This window comes from Phaenicophaeus curvirostris, chromosome 11, assembly GCF_032191515.1.
Source record: "Phaenicophaeus curvirostris isolate KB17595 chromosome 11, BPBGC_Pcur_1.0, whole genome shotgun sequence".
Classification (NCBI taxonomy): domain Eukaryota; kingdom Metazoa; phylum Chordata; class Aves; order Cuculiformes; family Cuculidae; genus Phaenicophaeus; species Phaenicophaeus curvirostris.
Window position 1 is genome coordinate 12865077 of NC_091402.1, and position 19962 is coordinate 12885038.

The 19962-nt window shown below is 43.5% G+C and overlaps 1 protein-coding gene across 1 annotated transcript; it reads left to right on the forward strand.

Annotated features, from left to right (window-relative positions):
* The first annotated feature begins 4332 nt into the window (after positions 1 to 4332).
* ARL8B (ARF like GTPase 8B) lies at positions 4333 to 19160 on the forward strand. The gene is made up of 7 exons (XM_069866293.1): positions 4333 to 4514; positions 13671 to 13751; positions 14379 to 14452; positions 14860 to 14953; positions 15401 to 15468; positions 15704 to 15774; positions 17204 to 19160. The coding sequence occupies exons 1-7, from the start codon at positions 4392 to 4394 to the stop codon at positions 17251 to 17253; spliced, it is 561 nt and encodes a 186-aa protein (XP_069722394.1). The 5' UTR covers positions 4333 to 4391; the 3' UTR covers positions 17254 to 19160.
* Positions 19161 to 19962: the final 802 nt, after the last annotated feature.

Consider the following 19962-nt stretch of genomic DNA (forward strand, 5'->3'; position numbering starts at 1 on the left):
AAAGGCCTGAGAAACCCTGTGTGGAACAGTTTACAGAATCATGTACCCAGATTAGTGCTCAGTGCTGCCTGTCTGATCATAGTGAAAGGTATTTTGGAGAGTCTTGTAATTTGAGATGGATGCCAAGAACATACTATTAACTTAATGTAATGAGTTTTATAATTCCTTTGAGTTTAGACACACTTACACATCTTTTGTTATGCTATATGGTATAGCACGATTGTGTTGGGAGAAATACTCGTGGTGTTCAAGAACGGCCATATGAGAATCTGAAATACTCTGCAACTTCAACAGACTTGAGAGAACAGACACAACATCCCCATTTGCTGGCTGCAGAAGCAGCTGACAGTAAATCACAGGTCCGTTGCCTGAAAACACACCACAAATGAGAAGAGATTTTCTCTGCGCAGGATTTGCAGTCTATGTAGAAAGCGTCTGTGATATCTTTGCAGTACAGAGAGAGGGGGCATCATGTTTTATACAGCGATAAAAGTGCTTGGTACCTCTCACACCGTTTTGTTCCAGTGGGTGAATTAGCAAATTGAGTTTGCTCCCAGGAGTAAAATGCTCGTTTATTTTTTCATGGAAAACATGACTGCTGTATAACATGTGCTGTTGCTGTTCCACATCTGTTTGCTGTGAGTTACAACGTGTACCTTGGGAAGCTTTTATCTCTGAAGTAATAATGGACGTACAGAAGCAACTGACCACGCAGACTGGCTCTTGTAATCTGAGTGCCTTAGCAGAGCTTCTACCTTCCGTGAAATTCTGAATATACACAAGCACAAACTGCAATCAGAAAGGGAGTTCTGGAGACATTATTCTCCTGTGCAATTGTGTAGCAATTAACAAAGAATATTATGGGCTGTCAGGACCTCAGATGAAGACTGAAATATACACAACCACTCCTTATTTTGCCTCCTGCAGCAAGGTGGTGAGAGCCCTGCACTCCAGTGAGAGCTCAGGGTGCTTTGTGTCTTTTCAGATGAGACCTGTGCCGATCATGATGATTAGTGATGACTGTACTGGGATATGCCAATATGTTTCTTGCATGTTTTATCTGTCCATTTATGTATGTCCGTGCTAAAATCCACACCCGTGATGTGTTAAGTATTATGACTGCATCTCCCTCATTAATGCTGGCAATGCAGGAGTGCAAACCAGAGGAAAGCCCACAAGGGCACGAGGAGGCAAGCCGTGCAGCAACTGCATCTCTGCGACAGACTATTTCTACCTTGAAATCCAGTCAGTGTCAGTTATTTTAGGGGTGAATTGTGACCTGAGACACTAGAGGGGAGAGCAGAGCCGTGCTGCCACAGGGAAACCTCGGGAGGGCAGTGTGCCCAGCGCTTGGCTGCCTGAAATTCATCAGCTGCACCAGCTGCACACGCCACGCTCCCTCTTCATCCAGGAGTGGAAAGTTTATCTGCCGGCCGTGTACATTATATCACAGCCTGCCCGTGTTTGAAAGCAGTTCCTATATGTGATTTTTGTTATCCAGGGATAAGGCTAAAATGTAGTTCTGAAAACCTCTGAAAAAGGAAGCCTGTTAACTTCTGCTAGCACTGCTGCTCTTTGCAGATGTGAGTAATGAGAAACAATGCCAACATTCCCAGGTACAGATTGTACTGCTTTCTTGTATTTTCTTCTGTACTGTCTGAGCTGCTGGTCCCTTTTCTCTTCATTATTCAGCCTCAATAAAGCTACTTAGCCTGCTTGCCCTGCTCCCCTTGAAGCTGGGGTGCCTGTAATCAGGTAGCATAGCCGAGGTGAGGAGGGAATGGAGCCCAGCATGTGCTGGTTCTTCCTCTCCCAGCACAGTGCTGGGGTGGAGAGTTGGTCTCCTGCCTGTGTTGCGTCAGTCCTTCATAGCTACAAAGGCTGTGGATCCCCAACAGCTGTGGAGTTAGTGAAGTGTCCAGAGGTAGGTTTCCAGCTTTTTCAGGGCTACTTTGTATATCAGCTCTCATTAGGGAGGAAAGGCACCCTCTGCCTTATCCTGGTGCCCTGAAAAATGCTGTAGAATTAATGAAGTACAGCAAGTTAATAAAGCATAGCAGAGAGCCTTGACTCTGTTTCCACTGCTCATGCTGTGGCTTTAGGTCCTTACCAAAGATTGCACTTCAGGTGAATGGAAAACATACTTATTCCTCTAGGCATCTTGCAGACTCCTTATGATTTTTTTTCAGCTCCTTGTTCATTTGCTCAGCTCATGTCCCCGCTGCCTTGCCCTCGCAGTGCAAAAATCACCACTTAACTACCTGGAAATACACAATTTGTGAACAATACAAACATAAGGATCCTTAGAGGTGTCTCTCTGGAAGAAAAACATTTAGAGAAGCTGTGGAATTTATTCTGTAAATGAAGATGTCTCAAGCTTGTAAATTTGCATCACACTGATCGCCTTTCCTTTTCCAAAACGTGCAGATGCATGCATTGATTTGCTTCCTCATTCTGCTGTTCTTTGAACTTGTGTGATTGCTATTGGCTTTACTGTACAGAATTAGGCTTACCTTGGCTGGGAATGACAATAACCAGTTACAGCTACCAGACTGGCACAGCAGCAAGGTCCACAGTAAATCACCTGAAAAGAACCAATGCAAAGTGCATGGATTCCTGGCAGAAACTGCTACAACGGCTGGTTATAACAGAATAACTGCCACTAACGATGTCTTGTGGGCTGAACTTTAGTTTTTGGGAGTTCTAAAAGCACACACAAGGCTTGCTTCATAAGATCTTTAATTTGCTAAACAAATTCTCAGCATTTGTCACATGAAAATATCGTGGTTACTATTTCTTAACCCCCAGTCCTCTGCAAGCCCAGGATTTGCCTGCAGGCTGGCTTCCAGCTTAGTGGCTCAGGGGACAAAACAAAAGCTCTCACGTGACAAACCCAAGAGACTAATATACTGGTATACTTGAAGCACCAAGAAAAGTCCTTATGCTCCATGTCCTTTGTAATTGGAGCTTCAAGCCACCATAAAATCCTGGTAGGATTATCCTTCCTACCCTGCCAGGTGGTAGAGCAGCTAGGGTGGCTCTGAGGGCCTCAGCACTGGTCACGTCAGTGGGGCTGGGTGGAGGAGACTGTGGATGGGTTAGGGGCTACCTGGGGACCACCTGCAGTGAGAGTGCTGGGCTGTAGGACTGGGGCGTCCAGTGTGACCATGGCCCCACACCTGGGCAGCCCTCAGAGGCCAGGACACCCTCCAGCCTGCACTGGCCTGAGGTGGTGGGGCTGAGGGGTGTGAGCAGACACTCTTGCCACCGCACCCGCCCTAGATGGCAGGGTTGAGGGGTATGAACGCACACCCCTGACCCACCTTGGCCAGGGATGGTGGGCTTGAGGGGGTGAAATGGCCATTTGTAAATGGTGGGATGGAACACAGAATCACAGAATCACAGAATAACCAGGTTGGAAGAGACCCACCGGATCATCGAGTCCAACCATTCCTACCAAACACTAAACCGTGCCCCTCAGCACCTCGTCCACCCGTGCCTTAAACACCTCCAGGGAAGGTGAATCAACCACCTCCCTGGGCAGCCTGTTCCAGTGCCCAATGACCCTTTCTGTAAAGAATTTTTTCCTAATGTCCAGCCTAAACCTCCCCTGGCGGAGCTTGAGGCCATTGCCCCTTGTCCTGTCCCCTGTCACTTGGGAGAAGAGCCCAGCACCCTCCTCTCTACAACCTCCTTTCAGGTAGTTGTAGAGAGCAATGAGGTCTCCCCTCAGCCTCCTCTATAACCACTAAGATAACTATAATGACCCTTATCTTCTTGTCACTGTTTCAGGGGTGTGAGTGACACCCCTGACTCACATCAGCCAGAGACTGACGCTGGAGGGTGCGAGTGGACACCTTGCTCACCGCAGCCGTTTGAGAGGGTGGGACCGAGGGGGTGTGAGCGGACACCCCTCACCACACCTGCCCAGGGTGGTGGGTCTGAGGAGACACCGTTGTCACTCCACCCACCCGGGATGGCAGGGGTCTGGCGAGAGAAGGTGGGGCTGACAGGTCTGAACAGACACGCTAAAGAGCCTCCCCGCATAGCAAACAGGGCACGCTCCGCCCGACATGGCGCGGCTCCGGCGCGTCACCAGACCCACCCGCCCCACCACCCGCCCAAGATGGCGGCCGCCCCGCCCCGCCTCGCCCCGCCCCCCCGCCGCGGGTCCTCCCCGGGCGCGGCGCGGGCGGCTGCCGGCAGGGGGCGGCGCTGCGCGGCGCGGGGCCCGGCGAGGCCTCTCTGGGCTGTCGGCGCGCGCCGGCGCGTCACATGACCGCGTCGCGGGGGCGAGCCGGGCCGTGTGGGAGCCCGGGTGTGGGAGCGTCGCCGCCGCCGGAGCCGGAGCCGAGCCGGGCCGAGCCGAGCCCGCCGCGCCGCCCGCCGCCATGCTGGCGCTGCTCTCCCGGCTGCTGGACTGGTTCCGCTCGCTCTTCTGGAAGGAGGAGATGGAGCTCACCCTGGTGGGGCTGCAGTACTCGGGCAAGACCACCTTCGTCAACGTCATCGCGGTGAGCGGGCCGGGGCCGCGCGGGCCCTGTGGCGGCGGGGGTGGGTGGCGAGGCCTCCGCTAGCCTTTGTGTGCTAACGGGACCCCGGAGCCCTGGCCGAGCGCGGCTCTGTGTGCTCCGCAGGCCGGGCTCGCCGCGTGGGCGTGCCAGGGCTCACGTTGGCTTAACGCGAACAGAGGCTTTGGCGACTTTCTTCCAGTTGCCTGCTTTTCTCAGTAGTCCTCAATTAGTGATTTAAACGTTGCCCGCTCACGAGGCTTCTCGCGGATTTCTGCTTATTCTTGTTGCTGAAACCTGTATTGAATAATCTACTTTCTCTTAAGGTATGCACGGAGAAGTGCAGTTTCCAAGGGTAACAGCAGCAGACTGCTGAACTCGGGCCTACTTATCTGATGAGCTGCCCGGAGCAAATGAAGAAGGGGTGTGGGAATCCTCCTACGTGAAGCTTTTCCACTGTTGAAGCAGATTGAGAGTGGCTTGCTTAAATGGCTTGCTCTCCTTCATCAGTGTCCTGTTCAGTGGATTCACGAGACACAGCGTTCAAAGAGACGTGCTGGAATTTGAAAGCCCTTGTAGGGACACTGAAATGGGAAACTGAAATGGGAAACCAGGGTACATTTTGGTTTTGCAGGGAGCATAACTTGAGTCCAGTGCACCTAGGATGAGAAGTCTGATGTATTCCTTAGATGGAGCAAACCTTCAGCTTTTTTTGGTTTTGAGGTTGTCTCCTTGATCTTATTGAGTATTTTATGAAAGTATTTATTTAAGTGTCAGTTGAATGAGTCACTGGATAGGAACAGGACTCGTTCTCTTGCAGTTCTACATAATCCTTGTTACACACACTAGCTGTCAAATGTAACCGAGCTCTTGTGTAGCTGAAGATGTTGGCACTCAGTGTGCTTCATGATAATCATGTGAAATGGGTCCACCCTCATAATGAGTAACTCTTCCTTTGCTTAGTTATGTTAGGTGAAAGTTGCTGGACTAACCCAACAATGACAGAAACTTTTCCTTTCGCACACAGTAGTAACTGCTACTACCTCTGGGCTTGGATTTCTAAAGATGAAACTTTGAAGTTGTTGAACAACCTCAGTCCGTGGCCACTGAGCTGATACTGAATGGTGGTTTTGTGCAACTTTGGACACTGAGGTTACTCTGCAGGTTTTTTGTCTTCTAGAGTCCTGAATGATGTGATGGCACATCCAAGTAGTCTCAAACACTAGAAGTACTCTGAAGTAAAGCTGAGATCTGTATCCAGCTTGCTTTGCTAGTGGTTGAATCTTGCAAGGTTTCAACCACACATTAGGATCACACCCAGGCATTTATCTGAGTAAGTGTCATTCAAATAGGCTTGCAAAACAGAGTGAAATAAGGAAGCTGTTATGCAGAAAGACACAGCCTAGTTAGCTGGTTTAGGTTTGGAAGTAGCAAGTCACATTTCTGAAGTTTTTAATTAGGAATTCTAGTGACTCTTGACAAAAAGCAGAGTGAGGGGCCTTGCTCAGGTTTTTAATTATTGGTTTTTAAAAAAAATAGCATGAACTTCAGTTATCAGTGCAGTATTACTCTTTACGGAGGGACTAGGGCTGCCCAGCTAACAAGAGCTAACTTCTTGTTAGTTGCTTCTTGACTGACTTTAATTCAGAGTATGCATTTGGAAATAAGTGCTGGAAAAAAATAACTGCTCTTTGCACATCAGTTAATGGTTTGGATGGATGTAGCTGTTGAGCATTGGGATTCCTTGCAACTAAAATGAAAGCAATGACACAGCAAGATGCTCTTCCTGTAGCATAGCTCTAAAAGCTGGATTGCATACCAGGAGCTTGGTATGGCTCATAAGGTTGCATTTTATCTAACAAAAGGCTATTACCTGTCTCTTGACAACAGTGAGTTTGATCTAATATAAATCTCTAATATAATCTGTGCTAATTGAATCAGGCATATGTAACTAGAAGAAGAACTTAAGCCAATTACACAGGAGGCTTGGTACAAGGCCTGACTGCCACCGAAGTGGAAAGGTCTTGAAAAGCAGAGAGTCCAATTCGAGAACAATTTTTTTCTAGGTTGCTTTCTGGTTTGGGCCATATTTATTCCTCCAATGTAAACAAGCACTTAAGTTTGCAATTGGGCCAGACTTAGTTTGACTAGGAGGTTTAAAAACCAGCCTTTACAGTGAAATCTAGTTATTGCTGGATACAACTAGTGCAGCTTCTGCTTTGCTAAGGCTCAGTATTAGTCACTGTCTCTAATTAGAATTAAGCATAAGTTTTCCATGTGCGTGAGTAAACTTGCTCACAAGGGAGGATATAATTTCTTCCTGGTCCTAATTTCCATAATGTAGATGGCCTGTGGCTCTTGTTTGGAGAAACTGCGTGTCATCCTAGTATCGCATCTTGAATTGTTAGCTTCTTATCTGAGGGCTTGAAATACCCATTATTTACTGGAGTCTGCAGTATCTTCTGTCATTTGCATGTCTGCAGCTTGGGTCTCTTAAAAGGCTTTCATCAGACTTGCTGTCAAATCTGTGAGTCCCAGCCATGCTGGAGTGGGGAGGTAGGAGAGGCAACTGAGCTCCACAGCCATGTGATGCAACTGAAACATGACTCAAGTAAACTGACTCTGCTTCCAGGTTGCAGGGGTGCATGTTAGTGAATAATGGGACACTTGTTCACTTTAAAAATGTACTTTGTGAAGGGGTCGTGTCTCCTGTTGTGAGGTCTCTTGAAGCCTGGTAGGTTGATCCTTGATCCTGGCATTTGGCACTTGAACACTGAAGCTTGATAGCCTGATCCTCAGTGGGGAGGAGAGAAGAGCTGCAGGTGTGGGAAGGAGTCAGACTTTCCTGATACAGTTGTTGGGTTTAAGAGCTAAACTCAACCTCTCCTGTTTGAGGTGATAGGATAAATAAGTTCCTTTTTTAGGATTTGAGTCAAAGCCTGAAGTAATGTGGTTTATTTTTTAACTTTGGAATATCTGACAAACCTTTGAATGAGGCCTTGACTTCTAGGGAGAGGCAATTTTTGAAGCTTCTCTCAACAAAAGATTCCTATGGCCAGTTGGGAGCTGTGACTTCCTTCCATCCACGTGACTGTTGCAAGTAACTGACATAAAGAAGCCACAATGGAGAAGTGCAGAAAAACGTTGCTCTGAAGAGCTTTACTGCTGCTTTAGTACCTTCTAAGGTAGGACATAAATATCATGTGCTGTCACTTGGTACACATAGTAGTTAAGTGACAAGGTTGATACGTTTTTAAGCAAAGTGTTTCTTAATCGTAGAAATCTCTTGAAGTAGGTTGCCTCACTTGATTAGGTAATAAAGCTAATATGAGGTGACTCATATACCAGCTAATACTCCTTCTTTGAGGTACTGCTTGCTGTACTCCAAAGGGTGTGAAACAGGTGACTGGAATTGGTATCTGCATTTTCCATCACGGTCTTAAGTTCGCATGTAGCACTCTTAAGCAATGAAAAAGCTTTAAGTGGTAACACAACTGACTGTCTAGAAGAAATATGCCTTTTTAGTTCTTGTTTCTCTGTTCTGTGGTAACTACATGTCCTTTTTAAATATTCTGTTGAAGTTGGACTTGGGGAAATAAAAGTGCATTTTCTTGTTGGATATCGGTATTTTGCGTTCTGCAGCAGCCATTCATAGAGGTGCTGTTGTAAAGCCTTTAAAGTGACTGTTAGATCTCAAGGCCTGAAGCTTCTAAACTAGAGTTCAGGCTTCTGAATGTGATCACAAGTAGCTGAAACACTGACATTTTTCAAGAAGGAAGGTAGACTACAGGAACTGGAGTGTTGATTTGTCCATGTGTGTTGAACTGTTTAGTTGAGGCGATGAATGTTGCAAAGGAATCGTAGTGTAGGGGTAGCTTTGTATAAAGCTAAAATGGCTCTGCTTTTTTTTTCTTTTTAGAGGAGAGACTTCTGAGAGATGTAACTTTTTTTTTTAGTGTGAAAACCAAAAAATAAAGTGATGAATGGTGAAGCTTAAGGTGGTGTGCTTGTTCAGGTGAATTGGGAGTGTCCTGGCTAGTATCCATGCTGCAATGATGTTATCTCCTAGTTGGCTAGGCTTGTTAGTGGTATCTTCTAAGTGGATGAAAAGTATTATGAGTAAGGATAAAAAAAAAAAAATCTTTGTGCAATAACAAAGGCCATATGAAGAAATTTGTCCTATAGCAGTAATGAATCATGTTAGCTCTATGAGATGCAAGCTAAAGGCTGCCCTGATCTTTTCTGTTGATATAAAGAATGTCCTTGTGCATACTGTGGAATCAAGATCTGATAGCTGTGAATTGTTTGAGGACCATGTGGATAAACAATTGTAAGCAGTGTGCTTTCCAGTGCCAATAGGAGAGAGCTACTGCTGTAGCTGGAAAGAAAGAAGAGGCAACAACTGGCTCTACTGCTGCAGTTTAAGTTCTGCCTGTAATGATTCCTTTTATGTATTGAAATCAATTTTTAAGGTAGATACAGGAAGCAGGAACTCTAGTCTTAGGCTCAATTACTTGATCAAGCTGCTTAGGGCTTGGTGCTGACAGTCTGGTAAGCACAACTCTGGGAAGTTGGCAGTCTTCTGGCTTTAGCTTATGGTTACTGAGAGGCAGATGGAGTAGCCAGAATATGGTGTGGTTTGTTTTGTTTTGATTAAAAACAGCTGGAAATGGTAGCTTTTATAGGCAGCTTGTTTTAGTATTAACTAAGTGTTAAAAAAGATTAAACTTGCATCCTTTGTACACTTCTGAAATGTTAAGTGACAGTAAGTTAAACACTTGTTTGGAGTCTTCTGATCCTGCCCTCTGGGAAATGAACTGTGCTTGTTACAGGCACACTGCTCACTCGGTATGGAGGCAAGATTTCTGCAGGTGCTGGCTGGCAAAGCTGCTCCTGGCCTGTTGGTGGGCTGAGGGAGAGGGCGCAGAGAGGCAGTCTGCCAGTTACAGATAAAAAGCAGTGCTTGTGGATGTGGCTGTACTGTGACATGTATGGTGGTGGTTCAGAGCACAAAGCAAAGCTAGTGTTAGCTGGTGTGTAGCAGCTGGCTGGAGCTGGGTCTGGTAGTGAGATAGAGTACAGTTCATAAATGTTGTTGTCTGTGCAAGAATCAGTGCCTAGCGCTAGATGCAAGGTGAGCTGAACCCAAATCCTGGAAGCAGTTTTGCTCCTCTGAATGCTCAGGCAGGTAAATGGGTTCATGTTGCACTAAAATCACATTCTTGGCTTCTGCAGTAGCATGGAGTATTGAAAAGGAATCATCTCTTAAAACAGGAGGCTTAAAGACTAGTTGTGCAGGTTCTTTCTGCATGTTTCTGTGAAATTTGGTCTGTTTAGTCTACTTCTTTATCTTTCACATATGGACTAATGCTAACTTCATTTTGTGACCTTCAGCAAACAGTTTGTATTAATGCTGTATGGTCTGTATGACCTCAGAGCTAATGGCTTAATTCATAATCACTTTTAGTACACAAGGCTGATCTTCCAGTGGGCTTTGATGAACTATAGTGTCTGCCTATTATAATATTCACAAGGGCTGAAAGCAAATGCTATTGCTAGATTTGTAATCAACTACTCTTGGTGTCCTTGATGAGTGAACGCTGCCACTGTGTATGACAACAGCCAAGTGCTTTCAGATCGGGAATTGAAAATATTTCTGTGCTTATCAAATTTGTTTTAAAGCTGACGTCTGTTTTGGAAGGGGAAAGCATTGTATTGTAAACACACAGTGACAGGGCTAAGTAATCTTCTCTAGGGGGACAGAGGGAAGTCTGATCCAAACCTATTCTGCTTTTCTTATTCTGCTGTTGGAGTAGATTTTTCATATGAATACTTTAAGGTCTTGCCTTTTTTTTTTTTCTCTGTAGAGGTAGTGAAAAAACATCCTCTAAATTCTGGGTTCAGAGTTTCTGTGCCCAAACAGTTGGATAGAACAGCAAAACCTGCCAAAGGGGGTCACTGACTGCTAGCAAAATCTGTTACAGTTGTGTTAACCATTTTTTGACCTGTCTTAAAAGATAAGGTGACTGCCAGTAGCTTTCTTTAGGCACAGTAACTGTGAGCAGAGGAACACTCACACATATATTAGAGTAAGGTCTTTCAAATGAAGATCTGAGTTGATCAATATGTTCAGAACCTGCAGTCAAATGTGCCTCTCAAAGCTATAAAGTGCCACCCTCACCTTGGAGTCCACAGACTCCAAACTTCCTGTAGAGAGAGAGCGTGCTTGTGCATTGGAGGCAACTCAGTGAAGGTGCCTGCTACCCTTTCCTTCTGTTACTGACAATTCAGAAAGTCAGTCAGATAGTGCTGGTTTATCTTGCCTACAAAGCAGAGTACAGAAAGCTGAAACTCAAGTAGTGTACTTTTTAAGCACGTCAGAACAAGTTTTTATGCCACCTGGATGTGTAGCGTGGGTAGAGAGTACTTGGAAAGTAGTATAATGTGCAGCAGCTTTTCTGAAGATTCTGTAAAAGCTTCTGTGTGATGGATCACAGTCATTTCTTCAACGTTACATTAAACATGTGGCAAATGAGGTGCTGCTCCAATCTGAAGGAATCTGTGTCCAAAAAGAGTAATGAGAGAGCATGAACTATTGGTAGGATCAGCTCTTGACTGAAGAATCTGGCAGTATCTGAGTGGGAATAGCTGGCAGCATATGTGGTAATATGAAGTAGCACAAAGAGATGGAGGTTCAGGGTGTGCTTGAGAGAAGTTTGATGTGGGTGTAGGGTGTGACTGCAGAGGCAGGAATGCACTGGCTATTGGGCAACTGTGGCAAACTGGCCCTTCAAAGGCAAGACTGACAGTGTGTGCTTTATGAACTGAACTAAATTGCATCAGATGTGGAGAACATGGTTAACTATCGCTGCTGAGCTACACATAATCAAACTGGCTGAAGGATGTTGAGGCTCTGGAACGAGTCCAGAGAAGAGCAACAAAGCTGGTGAAGGGGCTGGAGAACAGGCCTTATGAGGAGCGGCTAAGAGAGCTGGGGTTGTTTAGCCTGGAGAAGAGGAGGCTGAGGGGAGACCTCATTGCTCTCTACAACTACCTGAAAGGAGGTTGTAGAGAGGAGGGTGCTGGCCTCTTCTTCCAAGTGACAGGGGACAGGACAAGGGGCAATGGCCTCAAGCTCCGCCAGGGGAGGTTTAGGCTAGACGTTAGGAAAAAATTCTTTACAGAAAGGGTCATTGGGCACTGGAACAGGCTGCCCAGGGAGGTGGTTGAGTCACCTTCCCTGGAGGTGTTTAAGGCACGGGTGGACGAGGTGCTGAGGGGCATGGTTTAGTGTTTGATAGGAATGGTTGGACTCGATGATCCGGTGGGTCTCTTCCAACCTGGTTATTCTGTGATTCTGTGAAGTGGACAACTCATACAGTGACCTTTAGGGCAGGAGCGAGAATGCATTCAGGTTGTACACCTAGCTTGCTAAGGTAGCAGAAGGGCTAGAGTGGTTTCTGAAGCAGTGCTGCATGAGATTGGTACATGCTCTTCTCTGTAGCTGAAAGAGTTGAAGCTTCTTTCAAATGAAAATGCAGAACACCTTCCTAATGAGGTTTAAGTTGTCCATTTTTCAGGTCATAATTGTTTTTACTGTTGCATTCCTTGGATTTAAAGTCTTAGTTATTTTTTTTACTCTTGTTTAGAAGACTGTTGGTCTGTATAGCCGTGCATCTGGAAAGCAGACCTTAAATGTGAAAATTCACCAGCTATTCAGGGGACTGCTGGCTTCAAATCCAAGCTCTGTATTGATTTCTGATTTGGAGGTCAACAGCAAGATCAGTGTGCCGTTTAACTGAAGGACTTGGCCAGATATATCCAAATGGGAATGCTGTCATCTGTCTTCAGTTGACTTCTAATGTTTATCAGCATTATCCTGGGGTCTGCATTGTGTGAAGCTTGCAGCTTCGGTTTGCTAGTGGAAGATCACAAGTTTTTGGGAAGGTGCGATCGTAGGGAACAAACTGAAGAAAGTGTGGCCTTCTAGGCATAGAAATCAGTGGCAAAGCATTCTTATTACAAGCTGATCATCTTTGCAAACTCTGAAGGGCATGTACTCAAAGCATGTCCAATCAGACTTGGTTACTGCTCCCAACTTGTGAGCAGTTGGGCCCTGACTCTACAGGGTGGTGTGATGCCTGCTTCATAGGTCCTGAAGGGCTTTTAACTTGAGCTAGCTTCTCTGTGCAGCGTCAGGAGATAGAAGCAGATTTCTGCTGCTATGGCATTGAACTACAATTAAACAACTAAATGCATTTGAGTCGACTTTTTTTTTTTTTCCAAATCTGGTTGAGTGTCTAGTTCTGTTACACATAATGGATATAGTGAGATACATAATGACTGCTGTGGCAGAGATTCCCCTTCTGCCAAATAGCCAAGGGAGCATGAGAAGAGAAATATGTACTACTGCCGGTAACACTTGTTATGGCTCCTGGATTAGCTACAGGAAGTAGCTGTGAACTTGTCTTTCAAGCTGTTACAGATAAAAGTATAACAGAGAGTAAAACATCTGCCACTAGAGAAAATCTTTCATACAACACTGTTTTGGAGCAGTTATGTCAGAGCTTAAAGTGATGCTGAATTTCTGGTGGAAACGGCTGCATTTCTATTGCCTCTTACAGTGCTGAACGAGTTGGACGTTTTTGCATAGCAGGAAGCAGACCAGTCAGGTCTTTCCACTTTCCAGCCTTTTAAAACTCCTCAGGGAGTTAACCCATACCTGTGGGTTGGAGGCTTACTCCACAGGAGTGATTTATTACTGTAAATTTGTCCATAGAGTAGCTTGCATCAGAGGAAACTCTCCTGGATATTTCTAGCTTCCAGGTAACTAGAAGATCCTGCTTGTCTCCAGCAGAAGTAGGTGAATGGCTTTTTTCCTATACTTGTCCTGGCTGTCCATCTAAGCTATGCAAAACACTTCTCCCCAAGTAGCTTTGCTCCCCTAATTGCCTCAAGGCTTGAAAAATTATTTAAGTTCTTGTAAGAAATGACTTGACTGACTTCGCACAAGCTTGAATACACATGAATGTATTATCTATGACTTTATGGCTATAAAGCCTTCAGTTGGAAGGCAAATGGTTAGAAGCAGCTTGTGGTATTTTACTATGTAAACCAGCTGTATTAGATAAGCACTAAATTTAACTTTTTTTTTTCCAGTCAGGTCAATTCAGTGAAGATATGATTCCTACTGTGGGCTTCAACATGAGAAAAGTTACCAAGGGTAATGTTACAATAAAGGTATGTTACTGTTGCTGACTGTCTCTTTTTAAACCTGTGCAAAGCTGTCTTCAGCTTCTAGTTTAAAATGTTTTGCTCTATTTTGCTCCCACCATTGGGACAAATATATTAAATGAAGAGGCTTAGCTAAATCTGTCAAATAGCTTAAGGATGTTTATTTATTAGGTTTCTTAAATGAGAATCTGTGTGTGGTTTCCAGGTTCATGGACTAGTTTAAACAATGCTGCGATAGTGCTTTTTGACTTTAATCTGAGTTAATTTTCGTATGCTTAGGGCCCAGAGATCCACCTTTCCTAGTTGTCAGTATTATTTAATGGAAGGTTTACGTAAAAATAAAATTTTTAAGTCAATATATCTTATATTATTTTCATGTATACCACAGTGTATAAACTTAGTACACAGCTATGTTCTTGCATCTGGTATAAGACACTCTGGTTTGCATCTTATGCTATTGACCTGCTAGCTTTGAGCAGCTATATGAGGGATTATTTCTGTTCTGATATGTGAGATCCTGCAGCTGGCCTAAGGAGAAAGGAAAAACTGTGTTTTGATTTTTTGTTGTATCTTCTTGTGTGGCGTGTTTAGATATAGTTCATGGATAAATTGTCTTTTTCCCCTTGCCTTAAGATTTGGGATATAGGAGGGCAACCACGATTCCGAAGCATGTGGGAGCGATATTGCAGAGGAGTTAATGCTATTGTGTAAGTGTCGTCTTCTTTCAGCTAGTACCGAACTTCAGATTTGCTTCTCTTCTGCGTGTAGCCTCCCTGACAGTGCATGCTTGACTCGGTAGTACTCATTTTAATTTTGAAACTGCTGCAACCATGTTGACCTCTTTTTTACCCTTAAGTTCAGGGCTTGAGATGGGTTATTTTCTTATCAGTGTCTGATCTGGAGTACTAACTACTTGCTGTCTGAACTGGGTGGCAATGCTGTCTAACTGAAAGAATCTTTAATCTACTCTGATCTTAAAGAATTTTTTTAAAAGAGCCAAATTCTTTGCTCAGAAGACCTAGCTTTGTTTAAAGCCTTGTTGAGTATGCTCAAAACTGACAGTATAAAGGAAGTAGTTCAGTCTTGCTGACCTAACCTTAAATTCTTTTTAAAGCTACATGGTAGATGCTGCAGATCGTGAAAAAATAGAAGCCTCTCGAAATGAGCTGCACAATCTTCTAGATAAGCCACAGTTACAAGGAATCCCTGTAAGTATTATTGCCTTACACAGTATTAAACCTGATTGAGGAATGTGAATAACTTCAACCCCGAAGTCTGGCTTGAACTCTTTAAGTGTGAGGCCTAACCTTACTGCTTAGTATAAGCATAAACAATACAGAAGTACGGAGTAAGTTTGCAGAACCTTAGCTGAAAGTCTATGGGGATTGTTCTGAGTTTTATCAGCTGATGTGTTCTCTGCTTGGTTTATGCACACAAGTTGTTTGTACCCCTTTTTTTTTTCCTGTGCCTAGGTCAATCTTCCTTCTTGATCTGGTTTAATAGTGAATTTGTTCTGTTAGATTTAATAGCCTAGTGCAGACTGTTTGTCAGACCACCCCGAAGTTTGCTGTTTGTGGGATTTTTTAGGGGGTACTGATTTTTTTTAAAAAAAAAAAAGCAAAGCTGCAACCCTTTCCTTCTGCTTTGTATTTCAGGTTTTAGTACTGGGAAATAAGAGAGACCTTCCTAATGCTTTGGATGAGAAACAGCTAATTGAAAAGATGTAAGTCTAACCCATCCTAAGAAAGGCTACTTTAACTCAATAAATGAATTCATGTACATGAGGTTGTTAGATCAAGAAGCTTGCATTTTTATGGGGAAAACCCAGCAACAGGAGGTAGCTGAAACATTGCACAGAAACAGGTTATGTGGAGAGGGTGAAGTGGAACACTTTAGATTCTCATTATAAGAGTCCTTGTTATAAGTGAATGTAAGTTGAAATGCTCTCTCTTTCGTAGGAACCTTGCTGCTATTCAGGACAGAGAAATCTGCTGCTACTCAATTTCTTGCAAAGAGAAAGATAATATAGGTAACTATTAACCTAAAATGCTAAGCATTGTGAAGACCTGTCAGAAGATGAATCGGGGGATTGTAACATGTAGACACAATCTTCATAGCTTCAGAAAACTGGTAACAAATCAAAGAACAATGTGTAAGTCTAGTGGTTAAGTTCAGTGTAACTCCTGATCACATTGAGGAAACTTAACTGGTATTGAAATTGTAGGGCTTGTAGTTATCAAAAGACATGTCAGTCTTCTGTAAAGTCTGCTGCCTTTCTTTAGTTTGCAGTAAGTAGCTGAGTCTATGGTCTGAGCTTGGTTTAAACCATTTTATACTTTCATCAGTTACTGTCATCTCTGCCTCACTTCATGAGGCTGGCAAGTACTTGCAGAATGTTCTTCCTCAACGGTTGTTCTCTTTAAATAATTGCCTTGCCTTGCTGTCTCATCAAAGCAGTTTGTTTGGTTTTGACTGTGCTAGTCACTACTTCATGTAGCCAAGCAGTAAATTTTTCTGGTGCTGACATCATTTGCTTTAGAATTTCTGGAATTCAGAGGCAGAAACCATAGCAGTGTGTAATACCAAGTACTTGACATTAGCATTGCAAGTAAACTGATGAATCTCAACTGAATGAAAACATAGTACTTAACGCCTGCCGTGCTTTTCCTGATGCCTTCTTGTGGCTGCTGTGAGATGAACACTGTTTCACTGGTGGGCTGTCATGAGTTTACTGATGATTGAAGCTTCAGGCTGGTGGTCACAGGAACAAGCAATAGAGGGTACCAGAACTGCTTTATATTAAGGACTGAGCTTCTTTCCGGGAAAAATGAACAACCTGTTAAACTCTTCTGACTTCTTATTCCCTGTCACCTTGCCATCAGTTAGATTCAAACATGGTGGATAGGAGAAGCAGATACTCCATTGTATCATATCTTACACACAAGGCTTGTGGCACAGCTGAGCTGTGATGCTGTACGGAAGGTGCTGCTGGAAGCATTGGGCTGGTATGATGCTAATGCATTTCCCTTCCCTAGGAGACAGTCTTTTAAGCATGGAGAAGCTTGATGCCTTTTACTGTATGGCTAAACTAACGTTAGGTGAGGAGAGGCAGACTGGCTCTCCAGTGTTGATCTAGAAGTAATTATGTGTGCAATACTAAAGTGTCAGATTAAGGGATGTCTTTTTCTTAGAGGTGTAGTAGTTGACTGTGGAGTGAGGATGTCTGTGGCAATTCCTTTAAATGTTACTTAAAGAATGTTATGTGGTTACAGGACCAAAGCACAAAGAGCAAGCATTCAGAATAAAACATGTGCTGTTGATCTGTCATGGACAATCCAGTAGAGAAGGGCTGGATATTCCTGCCATGTAATTGAGAACACTGGCACATCAAAGTGATGCCAGTTGTGCAAATACAGATAGACACCTGAACATGGAACTTCTCTTCTCTCTCTCTTTAGATATCACGCTTCAGTGGCTTATTCAGCATTCAAAATCTAGAAGAAGCTGAAGTCTTCCTGGAATCTCCAATACCAGTTGGCCATAATCTCGATTGTCCACTTCCCTCCATAATGAGATATTGCCCAAGAACCCTGTATCAAGAAAATCTGCCTTTTCACGGTTCATTTCTCATGTGCACTGCTGAAGACTTGTATTCCTCTTCTGTCACAAAACAACTAGAGTTGTCATGATAAAGTCAGCACAAATATTTATTTTACAACCATCTGTGGTGGGAGGGCTGGGGGGGAGCTTTTTAAAAAAAATATCTGTCATGTTAACTATGATGGTACACTCTGTTCCGGTTTTTCAGGGCCAGGTTTTTATATGATTTTCAGCAAGTGTTTTATTTCTAGTATTCAGTGGCTTGAAGATGCTGATGCTTGACAGCATTGAGATTCTGTAAGATGCCACATACAATAGTTAGAAAACATTTAAGCGTGAGTTGTGGGATACTGATTTATCTCACAAATGCATGTGATGTGTGTATGTAAGCAGAGAAATGGAGACTGTTTGTAGAGGGGAGCACAAGGCATAGATCAGCATCACTAATCTACAGCTGAGATCATATCCTGTCACTTCAAAAAGAAAAATTTCATGATGAATTAGCAAAGAGTCAACTGTTTAAAATAATTTTGTTGCTTCTGTTTAACATTTGTGTGGGGGATGGGAATGGACTGTTCTGTCAAGCTTTCAAAAAATGGAGTATTCCAGCATGAAAACTAATTGCTAGGAATATCAGACTTTGTTCACATACATTTTTCTATCTACAGATATTAATGGTCTCTATCTGAAACTAGAACACATGTTCTGAGCAGCTGCATGACACTTAAATTACTGATGTTTTTGTATAGAGTCAATTGTTGACCTTTAGCACAATATCTGCGTAATTGTCTAGTGTCTCTCCTGCTCATGAAATGGCCGGGCACAGTTTCACCTGGTGCTATGGAACACCTAGGCTACTGTGACAACTCTAGACCTGCCTGCTTTCTTGATGTAACCACGTGCAAAGTCTGTAAGTTGCAAGATGAAATGTTCTACTGTGTCAAAGCACAAGAGAGCCAATGAATTGATCCTGTTTCTGGACTAGCTCCTACCGTATATCGAAGTATGTATAAACTAAAGATTGTAATGTTTTTGTAGCTTTACTTTCTCAAGACTTCAGTATATTTAAAGGGACAGACTTGTTAGGACTGGTTTGCTCATACAGTAATGTTAGTGTAGCTTACTAGTGTATGCAAATACATGGTACACCTGCTTGTGTTGCCTCACACTGTGTGTGATTCTTCACCTAAATGTAGTTTGCATTATGTTGGAGTCTTTGGTCGCAAACACTGTTTAGTCCATATCAGTTATGACAAGCCAGTTTTAATTTAGACTTCCATGGCCTTACTGTCCTGTACAAACTATCGCACTGTTGCACAGACACTACATGCTGCCTGCATTCAGTCTGAACTTGCATTTTAACTTTTTGTCCCCTTTCAGTTCTCTGAAGCATGATTTCAATTAATTCATACTCTGGTGCTGTAGAGGAGAAGGTATATTAACTTGCTGTAGTCCATAGTTCACCAGGAACTGCTACAGTTACTTTTATTTAGCAAACTTGCTTGTGCCTAAAATAAGGAAGCTAAACTAGAATGTGTGAATCTTTGTGGGGGACCAGGTCACTGTTTAGTTAACTGGCCTATAGCTAAACTTGATGTGTTTGGTGTTTATATACTTCACTGCTTTCAGCGTTTATGGCACCCAAACACTACCAATTGTTAACCTGTGCATTACTCTCTGCATGTGAACAACTTATACAATTACTGAACTTTGTAAATACGTGAATTTTTTTATTTAGGTGGATGCATATGTTGGTTTACTGCTCTTCAGCTTTATTCAATAAACTTATGTTTTGAGGGTTGTATTGACACTTAACTGACTGACGAGTTGATGTGGCTTAACTCATGGCAATACATTATGGGGTGTCTGTCTCCTCTCCCACAAGGTTACTGGGCGGGGAAGAAGGCTTGGTAAATACCTGAGCTTCTGTAGGTTCTGTGGTTCAACTGTTCAAGTGAAATGCTTCTAAAAAACTATCTTTCAGGCCTGGGGCTTTCTTAGCTTACATGAGCAAGTTTAGCAAGTCAGTCTTGGCAGACTTCAGTGCAGCTTTGTGTTCATGAAAAGCACTGGTCAGCTGAAGGGTCTTAAGTAGGGGCAGCCTTCTGCAGTTCTGTTTTCAGGAGAAAAATGCATGTGTCTACAAGCTTGTGTCTTGTCAAGCCTTGAGTGAAACCTTTGCTTTTCTAGCACAAGTGTCAGACCTAGTAGTGCCTGATTGTTCACTGTCAATTAAAGTATAAAGATCCTTAGTTGACTTAAACGTGAGGCTTTTGTTGACTGGGGTTTTGAACAAAATCTCTTGTGATTTTAAGCTGAAGTTACACTGAACTTCCCAAATTCTTTGTTGCAGTAATTTTTTGGGGTCACTGATTAACTTATAGGACTGTATGTCGATATCTTTCAAATAACGGTAGCAAATTGGATGTCTACTATTCATCAGGGCTTACCTCCACATGAGCTTTCAAACTTACTGAGCTGTAACAGGCTTAGGTTTTAGGCTTGTGTACTGGTCAGTTAGCATCCTTCACCTGTAACTCAGCTGGTGGGAAAGGCTAGTGAACTGTTGAGTAAAAGACCATGTGTGTATTTCTGCAGTTGATGAGAGTTCCCTGCA

Coding starts and splice junctions, on each gene's coding strand:
- ARL8B (XM_069866293.1), top strand. CDS start 4,392: ATGCTGGCGCTGCTCTCCCGGCTGCTGGACTGGTTCCGCTCGCTCTTC. Junction 14,453..14,859: donor AGAGGAGTTAATGCTATTGT/GTAAGTGTCGTC, acceptor TTCTTTTTAAAG/CTACATGGTAGATGCTGCAG. Junction 15,775..17,203: donor CAAAGAGAAAGATAATATAG/GTAACTATTAAC, acceptor CTCTCTCTTTAG/ATATCACGCTTCAGTGGCTT.